The sequence below is a fragment of the Gossypium arboreum genome, chromosome 9, assembly GCF_025698485.1.
Source record: "Gossypium arboreum isolate Shixiya-1 chromosome 9, ASM2569848v2, whole genome shotgun sequence".
Taxonomy (NCBI): Eukaryota; Viridiplantae; Streptophyta; class Magnoliopsida; order Malvales; family Malvaceae; genus Gossypium; species Gossypium arboreum.
Window position 1 is genome coordinate 83120374 of NC_069078.1, and position 12997 is coordinate 83133370.

At 35.1% G+C, this 12997-nt stretch overlaps 2 protein-coding genes and 1 long non-coding RNA gene across 3 annotated transcripts; 1 reads left to right on the forward strand and 2 right to left on the reverse strand.

Moving 5' to 3' along the window:
* Nucleotides 1–423: 423 nt before the first annotated feature.
* Nucleotides 424–4924, reverse strand: LOC108453992 (importin subunit beta-1). Its single transcript, XM_017752266.2, has 3 exons — nucleotides 4525–4924; nucleotides 1537–3948; nucleotides 424–1431 (listed from the first exon to the last, which is right to left on the reverse strand). Exons 2-3 carry the CDS (start codon nucleotides 3942–3944, stop codon nucleotides 1233–1235), a joined length of 2607 nt encoding a protein of 868 aa, XP_017607755.1. The 5' UTR covers nucleotides 3945–3948; nucleotides 4525–4924; the 3' UTR covers nucleotides 424–1232.
* Nucleotides 4925–6338: 1414 nt separating this feature from the next.
* On the forward strand, nucleotides 6339–6835 carry LOC128280503 (uncharacterized). The gene is made up of 2 exons (XR_008270592.1): nucleotides 6339–6438; nucleotides 6569–6835. It is a non-coding gene; the product is annotated as an uncharacterized LOC128280503 (long non-coding RNA).
* A 1387-nt stretch (nucleotides 6836–8222) lies between these two features.
* Nucleotides 8223–12012, reverse strand: LOC108457251 (acyl-CoA-binding domain-containing protein 1). The gene is made up of 6 exons (XM_017756210.2): nucleotides 11236–12012; nucleotides 10715–10820; nucleotides 10479–10579; nucleotides 9461–9552; nucleotides 9251–9348; nucleotides 8223–8975 (listed from the first exon to the last, which is right to left on the reverse strand). Exons 1-6 carry the CDS (start codon nucleotides 11766–11768, stop codon nucleotides 8799–8801), a joined length of 1107 nt encoding a protein of 368 aa, XP_017611699.1. The 5' UTR covers nucleotides 11769–12012; the 3' UTR covers nucleotides 8223–8798.
* Nucleotides 12013–12997: the final 985 nt, after the last annotated feature.

Consider the following 12997-nt stretch of genomic DNA (forward strand, 5'->3'; position numbering starts at 1 on the left):
AATATAACTTACCATTTCTCAAATTTTAGAACTTCAAATTTGTTGGAAATATTTAAGGATATTAAGTTCACTCCAACTCACACTTCAATAAACCAAATTTGAATATCTTAATCTTTTAGCAAGCCTAATTAAAATTTCTTTTAAGTGTTGAAAGCTATACTTTATGAATTATCATTGAAGATTTTGAATTCACGCTCAATCTCAAACATAAACAACCAAGTTTAAAATCAAATATATTTGAATAAACTAAAAAAGATTCAGTTTTTTTTTTTTTAATCTCAAACTGAGTTCAAATTAAAAATGAGCTCAAACAAAATCAAACCTAGCTTCAAGTGGAATCGAGCTCAAACTCAACCTCAATTAAACCACAACAACCCCTACTCAGGGATATCCGAACTGAACTAAAACATTTTAACGGCTTGATTTTGATCTCTAAAAGAATTCACAATCTAGTATTTGAACATGTATTCATTCCAATTGTATGATAAAAAAAAATGTATACAGAAAAGAAGGGCAAAACAGATAAACTTATGAATGCATGATAATTGAACAAATTGACTCCAAAATGGGTAACAAACAATTATACAAAAAGCAGCAGCTGAGAGACTAAATGCAACCCAGCCACTGAATGATATGTATATGCTTAAAGATATATATGCCAACTTATGCTGACCAAAAAAAAAAAAAAAGTGAGGAACACTAAGGAAATCAAAACTAGGTGATGGAAAGGACAGTGGTGAAAAATGAAATGCAGCACTTTGAGACTGTTTCCAAAGTGCTGCACATCTTTCAACCCTAGCCTCGGTCATCCATTCCAATGATGGATATTTACTTGGAGAAAAACAAACCAAGGGCAAAAATGATGTTTGTCTTGAAACAAGAGCAGTACGAACACTGAAGGGACTGAAGCTACCGGACTAGTTAGCCACCGGTTTGATGTCACAGTTACTGAACCCTCTCTTAATTAATGCTCCTCCACGATTTCATTGTGATTTTCATCAACTTCTCTGAAACCACCCCGACCCACCTCATGTAATAAAAAAATGGAATCTGACCCCATGATGCTGATGATGATGATGATGCAAGAGTTAACGACAACTTGGAAGGCCAATAACAACTTCTGTTGTTTCAAAATGGTGACGACTTGAAACATGCAATCCCAGACCCTCAACACAACACACCCAAATGCATGGACTTCCAACAGAAAATAAATGCACTGAATGGCAATACTATCAAACAGAAATAGCACGACTAATGGCCAACTTGGCCCATTCAGCAGATTCTTTAATCATAAGGTCTTCTGAAGACAAGCATTCATTTAAAAAATCTTTGCTTGAAAGAGATTGCTGAATCAAAGAACCGGCATGACTTCCCAATGTATCAGCGAGATCTCCAAGGACACCAATGGCAGTCTTCATGACCACATCATCCCTACAGGCAAATAAGTAGCATAAAAATGATTGTCAATAACCACATATCAAAAGACAAGCTATTAAATAGAGTAAGAGCTGAGAAGAGTCTTTTAATATAACTCACATGTCTTTCTCCATGTATATGCCATCCAAGAACTGGAGGATGTGAGGTGCATAAGGAATCAAGAGCTGGGTTTTTGCAGAGCTTTTAAACCCTTGGAATATCCCAGAATATGCCTCCAGAATTCCATTTCTCAACGAATTTGTGTACTCTGTCAATTCATCATCTCCTGCTACATGGGTGGATAACTCTGCTGCTCTTTGAAGAGCAGACATGGCCCACATTAAATACTTCTCGAAATACTCTCCTACTGCCAATGCAATGTCACCAAAGCATGAAAATATGGGAGGCTTCACAGAACGATTCAACTGATTGCTTGATAAATTCTTGAGAAGTTGTGTCATAATCCCATCACAGTAAGGAACAATTTTTTCCTCTAATGCCCTGCAAATATCACCCACAACACCAACTGTGACAGCACAGACTTGGTACTCCTCGAAATTCTGAAGACCCATTTCCAAGTACCTATAAAACTCTGGCATGTACTTCGCAAAATCTGGCCCAGTTGCATAAGCAAGGGCTCCGATTGCAAGCATAGCCTCCTCGTGTACAGTCGCACTCCTACAAGCAAAAACCCTTAGGAAAAGCCCCATTACCTGATCTGCAAACTGCATGAACACATACTTGGTTGATTCTGATGAACCAAGCTTCTGGATAATGACCTGTAAGCACCCACAAAGAAGCCCTTGCAATTCACTTTGCTTCTCCCTCCCATCAGATGACAGATTCTGCCCCTCAAGAGTGTTATGAAGCTCCATCATGATGACAGGCACCAACTGCAACACTAATGGAGCTGTCTCATCTGTTGAACACCTCACCACTTCATTCAAAGTCTCATAGGCAGCCGTCCTCAGCCGGGATTCCCCAGCATCTTCTCGATGAGTGACAGTGAGAAGGGACTGCACAATTTCCTGGAAAAAAGGAGTTAAAGGAGATGATGGGCCCACCTCCTCATAACCTTGAGCAAGAAAATAGAGAGCACCACAAGCCTTCTCAGCAACATTTGGAGTGTTGTTCATGCTTTGCAGCAGAACTGTGACTAACTGTTGGCAATTTTCCTGAGTGATGACAGTTGAACCTACGGCTGATCCATGAAGAAATTCAAAGATTCGTCCAAGGGCCCAGGCAGTAGTGTCTTTGACGTGGCTACTAGGGTCCTTTGTCAAAGCACTTAGCATGAAGTTTAGGGCAACATTCACAAGAGGTATCAACTTTTCAGGAGAAGGGCCCTCCAAGATTGAACCAAAGGCATAAGTTGCTGCCTCTCTCTGCCTCCAATCTGATTTTTGTATATTCTCCTCAATAAAAGGCACAACAAAAGGAACAATATCATCTCCTACAGTACGTGCAACCAGACCAAGACAAGTTCCCCCAGCCATTGCAATATTCCAAGCCCCTTCATCTTGATCCTGATCCTCTTCCTGCTTCAGCAACGTCTCCAAAAGCATAGGAACAAGAGCAGGAAGAGCCTGCTTGATAAAGTAAAAGCAAGTAATATCAGAATCCCCAGTGAAATCAACTCCAAATTCCTCCAAAATATCTATCTCCTCATCACATATTGAACTCCAGAATTCAATAGCTTGAAGGGCAACAGGTTCCTCGTCTTCCCTCACAGCCTTTACCGTAATATTAAAAATATCCTGAATATAAGCAGCCAGTTTCTCATAGTAAGTTGATGAAATGGAGACCAAACACTCAAAAGCTGCTTGCCGTATCCTCGATTCTGGGGACAAGGTTGCCTCACAAACAACTCTCATAAGATAATCACGCTCCATGTCATTGATGAAATTCGCTTGAGCAAATCCGATTGCATTGTAAAGTGCTCTTGTGGCAGCAAGCCTCACATCAGTGTTTACTTCCGAGGCACTCATACCTTGAACTACAGCTGTAAGTATTTTATTTACTTGATCTTGATCAATAACATTAGGAGGGACCTCCTCACACAAATATCCAAGAGTTTCCAAAGTGGCTTGCTTAGCATGAGCTGGTTGCTGATTAACATTTGATAAAAGTGAACCTATCAACTCAGGCCACTGCTTTTGTGGCAGCTCAATGCCAGCGACCTTGGCAATTGCTTGCGATGCAGTTGATCGAGCATCAGACACAATAGAAGATAGGGTCGTAAGTAAAGAAGCCTTAATTTGGCTCTTTGCATTGCCATACAACGACAACCATCTTTGAACAAGCTCAAACTTTCTGTGTTCTTCCTTAGCATCCAATGCATTCTTAAGTATCAAACCCGCTAATTTGCGTGTTTCCACAGGCTTCTCCTCATTAGCCAACTCTCCAGAAAGCGAAAGCAAAAAACCAGGAAGGTTCTGCTCTTGAAACTGTTTCAAACTTTCTTCAGCATTCTTTCGTACTGTTCCATCTATTGATTGTGCATTCAAAAGCACCTGTGTAACTTCCATCACCCTAATATAAAAGAAAACATGGACAATTTAATCAATGAAATACACAGACACTAAATAGTTAAATGCAGTACAGAAGATTAAGAAACCATATAAAAAGAAAGATATATCATTGGAAAAGTGAAAACATCTGCAACAAACAAAACAAAAACCCTAATCTTAACTCTATTTAGATACTTACAACTATACACTTAAATATTAAATATTCGAGATCCATTGTGCCAATTCGATATTAAAAATTTTGAAACTTTGAAATTAAAAATGAACCAAGCATACCAGGTCAAATTAGATTTAAATTAAATATAATATCGCTGTACAAATACAATAAATATCTAATACTGCAAACAAGAAGACAACAAATATTATAAAAACAAAATAAAAGCCTCAAGTTATTCAACATCAAATATTAAGAATCACTATCAAAACACTAATTACATTACATACAAAAACAAAACTTTCAGGGTAGAATTCAGCAAAACCACTTCAAAAATCACTATCCAAAACCCTAATCATATAAAAAAAAACAAAGTAGAATTCGTCAAAACTACTTCAAAAACTCGAAACTGAATGCAGACTTTACCTTTAGCCGGCTGCGCTGAATAAAACCCTAGGGGAAAAGGGCAAATTGTAAAAGCAAAAAGCAGAAAAAGAATATAAGGAGGAGCGGGTTTGAGCAGGAAGCAGATAATTAAATAAATCTGGATTTTTAGATTACTTTTTAATAAATATATTTATAGCAGAATTTATTTCTCTCGTTTCTATTGGCTACTACGAGTTCCACAAGTCGTTAAGAACAAAAAAAAGAACCCACAGGTGGTTTTAACTTTGAACTTTTAAGTGGTCACCAGTTATTGAGTTGACCGACTTTTTATATGGAAATAATGTCAGTCTATTTACGGTTGATATTTCCTTTTAAGAAATTATAAAATTAGGGGTGAGAAAAAAAGGATAACCTTTAAAGAAAATTAGTTCAAACTATCTCCATCCCAACTCTAAATAATGGTAATCCCTATTATAGTCGCTCAAAAAAAAATATATTGTTAATGTGGCACTGTTGTTAAAAAAATTAATCAAACTGATTGCTTCATTATTAAATCTATCATTTTCATAAGGATGGTAAAATTTAAATCATTTTATAAATTTTAAATTTTAAAAAGATTTTCAATAGCAATAATTAAATTGAAGCACAATGGAGTGATTAAAATTATATATCTATGTGAAGCAGTAGTTGGTGGAGCAGAGTGTATCAATTGTAGAGTGGTGGTGAATTTAGCAATATCCACTCTCATCCACCTCATTGTCATTGTTACCATTAAGTTTATTTTTTTTTTTAATTTTATTTTCTTTATTCTTTTTTTTTCCCTTTTACCTCTCCATTTCCTCATCTTCTTCCTTGCGCTACTCTTCCTTAATTGCCTCACTACGACAACATCACAAGTCGAAAAAGGCACCAAACCGTCCACTTTACATTTCTTTTTTAACTATAATGGTTCAAAACTTCTCAAAAGCCACCTAAAAATCATGAAAATATCAAATCAGATTTGAACTTCTATTGTCTCGATCTATCACATTTGTCGTTTAATCGCCTTGGGTATGAGATATGTTACTTTCCTTGGCGAAATACACCTCGTCACAATTCAAATTGCGAAATAGAATCCCATAGCTCCAAATCCGAACTTAAATAGAGGTAAATCCCTTTTACTTTTTTTAAATTTTCAATTTATTTTCCTTCCTTTTTTAATGCGGGCTTTTGTCTTATTTGTTTGCAAGCTCGATTTAGGTTCTTCAAAATAACAAGTAGCTTTTTTTAATTGTGTTGGTTATATTTATTGATTGGACTTTTTTCTTGTGTTGGATTTTGTGCATGAATGATTGGTTAAAGTTTGGGTTTCGAGTCTTTTACTTTAGTGGTTCAAGTTGTGGATGCTTCTAGGTCTAATGGTGAAGGAGGTGGAGGTAATAATGATGAGGGTAGGAGTGTTGGATGGTAATGTTGTGTAAGAGATGGTGGTGTGGAAGGGTGATGAGGTGTTGAGTGGCTAAAGGTTGTGTAGAATATAACGATGATCGTAAGGGATTGTAAGCCAAGAGAAAGGGCTAGAAGTAGAGAGCTATGTGAGTTGGCGATAGACCTAATCATGGGTCAGGTCACTTGTTTAGGTTTAGGTCTGAAGGTTTGTACAAAAATATAAGTTTAAAAAATGAGCTTAAACAAAAATTGAGGCCGGTTTTTTAAACAAGTCAAACCTCAAGTAAAATTTTTTGTCAGGGCCCAGCCCAAATCAACATATTTACACAACCCTCTCCTCCCCCACGGCCTACCTCACGCCAAAGCCTAAAAGAAAAATGACCCAAACTGAAAAGTGAAAACCCTTTTGTCTTATGCATCCAAATAACCCAAACTTAAAAATTGAAAAGTAAAAACCCAACTACTACTTTCAAGTGTCAGCGGAAACTTTCAGTGGAGTCAACATTTCAACATTTCCCTAATCAGGTCTAAATCCTTCCTTTTCTTTTTCTTTCTTCAACATTTCAGCCTTCTTTCCTTTTCTAAATCCCTAACTAAATCCTTCTTTATTTTTCTTTTTTTTTCTAAATCTTTAATTTCTTTGTTCACAATATAGAAAGGGTTATAACCGTGGGAATGAGGAAGAACATAAAGAACTCTCAACAATTACTCTAAAAGGAAGTGAAGAAGAAAGGGAGAAAGTTGAACCGAGAATTAAAGAGAAAAGAGACTCTTTGTGTTTTAGTAGGTATTGTATCGATGTATCTAAATTCTTAATTTCTTTGAAACAAAGTTGTTCGTAGGTTGAATCTTTGTTTCATGATGTATTTTGGTGAGAAATATGTTTGACTTGTTAATCTCACGAAAGCAATGTTTTCTTTAATACACTTGTTCCCACGAAAGCAATGGCTGTAGACTTAAAAGTATTGAAGAAAGGTCATGTACATATAGATATGTCATATGTGTGAATATGGAAAAAAAAAAAAAAAGATGGATCGGGTCTATTCGAACTTAAAAACGGACTTTAGCATGACCCATAATCAGCTCTGGTTAGTTATGGAGAGGAGAGAGGAGAGAGAATATAAAGAAAAATGAATCATGAAAAAAGAATAAGGAAAAAAGAAGGGGGGAAGAGAGAAAAGGAATAAAAAATGTTCTTAACAATAGAATAGATTTAATAGTAGAGTGACTAATTTAGTTAACTTTTTAATAGCGGTGATTAAATTAATCTTCTAAAAATTAGGATTATTAAACTAGGAATAACTAATATTTATAATGACTAGTTGTGTAGTTTAGTAAAAAAGTTAATCAATTATATCGTGAATAAATTTAATTGGTTTTTCGATTTATTCAATTTAGGTGATTGATTTTATTAGGTTAAATTTTTAATTTTGAGTTTATAAATCAAACAAATTGAATAAATTGACTTATTTCTTAATTAATAAAAGCCTAAAGCTATACCCTTATTCAAGCTTAAATAATTAAACATTTAATATTTTACTCACTCAACTATTAGATACTTTTTTTAATTATCCGAATTTATTTTTTATTTTATTTAACAATATATTAAATTTTAATAATTTGATCACTCATCCATTAAATTACTAACAGAATGCTAATATGATTATTTTTCATTGACATAATAACAAATTTAGTTCCTAATATTTACAAATTCTATTAGTCCGGTCCTAATTTAAAAAATTCAACAAATTTAACCTTCAATTTTACGCATTATATCAATTTAGCCTTTATTCTTAAAATTCAAAAACTAAAAAATTTAAACATTTATTTTTCGATAAAAATACATACAAAATTATAAAAATATTTATAAATAAACGAATATCTATTTTTCTATTTTTAATATGACATTTATTTATTTGAGTAATAAATTTATAAATAAAACAATTTAAGGAGAAAAAGCAATGAAAAAAATTAGACAAATTTAAAAAAATTTAAACATTAACGCCCACCATGCTTAATTTTGATAAAAAAAAAATACAATCTAACATTGAAAAAGATAAAGTTGACGTCCTTAGGTTGTTGGCCCAAAAAGCCAAATTTATTGCATTCGAGGTTCTGCATTATTGGAACTACGAGTTAAAAGTAAAGTCCTGAAAATCCAGTAAATGAAAGCCATGCCGACACCCAATCCGATTGCATGATAACAAAAGATGCAAATATCAAAGAGGTTGTTGTTAGGGTACAACAAAGATCGGTAAAATTCCGACCACTATGGTTTAGAGACCCAATGGGACAAAGATAAAATAAAATTTTAGACCAAATCATGATATAATCTTTATAAAGATAAGAGGCAAAGTTTTGATCATGACATCTTCATCAGGCAGTAGAAACTTTTTAGTGAAGCAGGATAAGTAATCTTAAGCAGTTTGCCCGTTTATATTGTGAAATTACATCAGTTTTTAGGGTGACGGAGCCTCCGTTTGATGGGAACAGATTTAGGGTGATGGAATCTACGGTTTATCATATCTACCATCAGATCAAACAACTAATTAGGTTCACTGCACTGCCCGCATTGGATCCCTTTGAAGAGTAGCATCCAACTTCTCTGGCCATGTCCGGCTACATACCTCTAGACTCTATCCAAACAAATGATGGTATCAGAATTCCATTTCACCGGCTAAAGCCACCTTCCAATTCTTTTCCATCTACTTATGGTGGTAAAGAAAGCAGTACTTAAGGAGGTGAGGCCAATGAACATCAGAGTACCCCACATTAGCATATAACTAAGGAAAGAAGTGCAAAAGGTTGCTTATACCCATATACATCCATGAGAAATTTTTTCAAGTACTTTTTAACTGAAACCAAACTTGGGAATAAAACAAAGGTCATTCCACTTTGCCTGCACGTTGCAACCAAGGCCAACCTGAGTCACACAGGTCGACTGGAGAGTTGCCGTCGTTATCCTTCGTATCTTTGTCTGCATTTTGTTTTACAAGAAATTTGGCAATGTCTTCCCTCTCACACATAACAGCATAGTGCAATGGGGTTTGACCTTCATTGTCCTTCCAATAGAAAAAAAAAACAAAGATTTTAATAACAATGCTTACAATACCAGAAATAGAAAAGAGAAATATAGTGCATTGTGCACCATTTAAGATAAAAAAAATTATTATTTACTTCGGTATGCTTTTGAAAAAGGTTCAAAAACACTCTAAAGACAGTTATTTCATATTTGTTTTTGTGCATTACAGGTACGTCAGACACGGATAGTTTCAGCACACATAAATAGGTTAGGAGGTGAATACCAGTAAAACCGCAACAGCGATACAATAATTACCTTAGCATTCACATTAGCATTCCTGCTAAGAAGTGCTTCGGCAATTTTAAGATGGCCACGATCTACAGCCCAATGCATCGGGGTCCTCCCTTCACTGTCTGCAAGCATCAAATGCAAACAAGTTACTTGATTAAACAAAGTCTTTCAGACCCATGCATGCAAGTCTAGTTTTTTCTTTAAAGGAGGAAAAACAACTAAATTGAAACAAACCTTGCAAATGCACAGAAACACCACTTTCAATGCTTTTAAGCAAATTATCCAGATCTCCTTCTCTGGCAAAAGTGTGGATAGCATCCATTTTCCTGAAAAACAATAAGCATTCCCATCAAATGTCTTGGATACTAGAAAACAATATGCTCAGTTAGTAAGCAATAAAGAATATTTTTAGTAAGCAATAAAGAAGTCTAATTCATTAATGAAACACTTATAATTATGCACTCCTTCGTGCTAATAGGAACCATTCCATAGTCGAGCATACCAACAATGAGAAACAGAAAATTATATAATATCCAAGGCAACACCAATGTTCGTGAAGAGAATTCAGAATTACGAACAGCCAAAAACAAACTTGAAAATATAGATCATAAATCATGAAACGGGCACATTCCATATTCATAGTCGGAAGTTAAATGGTCTTTGATTTTGGAGGATTTAATTTTTTGATGGCACCATAATTATATTGGATAAGATACGCAAGTGGTGAGAAGAACTGCAAAATAGTACAACAGAAGAAATTTTTACTATCACAGGTAGAATTGCATATGGTTGACTTATAGCTTAAGAAAGGAAGTTTTTTCCTATTCAAATTTACATACAAAACTTCCATGCTTAAAACCAATTACGCCATCACAAACAATAGCAATTTCAAAGACCTAGGTTTTGCTCAAGAAAACATGCAAAGCCCTATAACATCCAAATATACAACAAAACGTCCAGTTCATGTTACTCGGAAACAAGTATTGAGTTTCAGACATTGGTATATGTTGCAAAGAAGTATATTCAACTTTTTTGCAAGTTTTTATATGCATTCGGAGGGTCATATCCCTAAACCCATGTTAGGATATGCGTCAAACATGAGTGCTGTACATGGGTACTTCAAGAAAAACGAAGAGTTAGAGCAACATAGTTCCCAAAGAACGACTCGATTAATTATCTCTTACCTGGTTAACCTTAATAAGACATAAGTAGACCCAGTCAATAGCAGTTAGATAAGTTTTAAGAACCTTACAAATCATTTTCAGATTCCTCTTCATACACAAAAGAGCTGAAAACCGGTCCCATTGGTCCTTTGACATCTTTACTTGTAGCATTATCAGCCCCACCTTTGCCCTTCCAGGAAACAAAGGTTAAAAAACCAGTTAATCAGCAAAACATCGAAAAACAAAAAGAAAGTAGATAGAAACAAAACAGTATCCTCAAAAAAGGAAGTTAGCAGATAGAAGTGCAATAAGATTAAAACCACACCATAGCTGAACCAGCAGCCCAAGATGGATATAGCTCTGTCACAACATCAATGTATTTCTGCATTGCATCCTCTGGAGGCATAGCACCCAATTTGTGCCATGCTTGCCTAAGAATGAACGAATAATCAAATTCAATAACCAGGGATATAAATTTCTCGATCAATTTTCAATCATTCAAGTCTTGAATTATGTAGTAGAAACAATTCTCAAGCTAAATTGAAGTGACATGCAATGAGGAACAATCAAACATTGAAGATTGAATAAGAAACTAATTAAATGACCATCAAATTTACCCAAATTTCTACTCATAATAAGAGCTTCAAGTAAAACAAGTTCAGCTATGAATCGAAAAAACAAAGTTTAGTCAGCGAATTAACTAAATTATACTCAGTAAGCTCATCTATGGTGTTCACATTTCCCAAAATAAGAAATAACCCGAAATCAAACAAAACAAAACCCGAATAAATTAGGGAGAGAGAGAGAGAGAGAGAGAGCAGAAAACGCCAAGAAACACCGCGTTACCACTTAGCACGAGCCGTCATTTTCAAAGCGGAAGGCTGCGGAGCAGTGCAAGGCCCTTCGGTGGCAATCTTGTACAAACCGTAAAGCTGCAACTGCACCTCGTTCGGAACCTTCTGCGACAACCGATCAGCCGCGGCAGCCGCCACGAACGCCGTTGCCGCACTGAAAGCATCATCCAGTTCCGTACACTCCACCCCTTCCCAATCGTCGTCGTCGTCATCATCCACGCCATCACCATCGCCATCACTCTCGGCCCTAATACTTCCCAATTCTGCGACTACCGAATCCGACTTGTGCAGTCCCAAGTGCTCAGTACTTCCAATCGGTTCGGATCCGGAACCCGAATCGTCGATTTTCTCGTAGCCCTGGACATTGCTGCTTCGGGCTCGGGTTATCGAAAGGTTATCGTCTTTGAAAGAAACGACTAAGGAGATTAGCTTCGCTAGAAGATAAGAGAATATAAGACCTAAGAAAATCGATTGCAAAAGCTGTTGCCAGTCAGCCATGGAATCAATCAACCAAAACCCAGACATAAAATCAAAATCCAACCCTAAAAAACACAAACACTAGAAATGAAGCATCTTTGCATCGTAGTTAAGCTAAAACCCTATAAATCTTGTCGGAAATTGAAGAAGATAAAAATTTCCTCTTTTTCCCTTTAATTTTGTATATTATTGTTTAGAAAACATTGGCGCCGGAGAAACCAAACCAAAGGTGTAGTAATCTCTTTATACAACTCGTTTTTTTAATGGGTCTGTATACTCTAATAAAAATAGAACAAGAAGAAGGAACCAAGTGTGGGCGTAGTGCGCACCCATGGAATGCGATCAGCTGTTTCGCGGACTACGATTAACTATTATTGTGACACAGGTGGCTCTTTTCTTGTTGTTGACCTCAGATTTATCTTGACAATGATTAGTTTCTGGTTTTCTTTTTCTATGTCACGTGTTAAACAAGTGACATACAGAACTTTAGGAAGTCTTTTTCTTTCAGTCAAATTTTGTGATAGTTTTTGGGATAAATATTAAAATTATACATAAATTTTAATTTAATGTGTAATTATATATATGAATTTTAATTTAGTGTAATTTTATATGTAAAATTTTAATTGTAGTTCAAATATATACTTGAAACGTAAATTTTAATTTAATCATACATAATTTGTGAAAAAATAAAATAAAATAAAATATATAACATAGATTTTTACGTGGAAACTCTTTCGGAAAAAAAACCACGGATAAAGGAGAAGAAAATTTACTATGTCGAATTTGAAAATATTAACAAGAGGAATAGACTATGTCTATTTATAGGCTTATAAAGCATATTCCAATAAGACTGAAACACCTTATTCTAATCAATATAAAATAGATGAAGTTTAATAATGTTTAAAAAACCTTATTCTAAAATAAAATAAAAGAAGTGTAATTCTATATGGATTCCTCTTTTATTTTATTTTACCACTGTATTTTATTTAAATAAGGACTCGGGTCACTTAATTCTAACAATCTCCACATTGACACAAATTCTCAATGAACAAGTTCTTCATCGCGAACTCTCAACGAACAAGTTCTCCACCTCTTCCATAAAACCTCTTAAAGGTTTAACTTCAACAATGAACACCAACCAAGTCCGAGCAATGCTCAAACTTGGTTATAGAAAGTGACTTAGTCATCATATCTGCAGGATTTTCATGAGTACTAATTTTGCTCACAACAATATCACCACGAGCAATAATATCACGAACAAAATGATACCGAACATC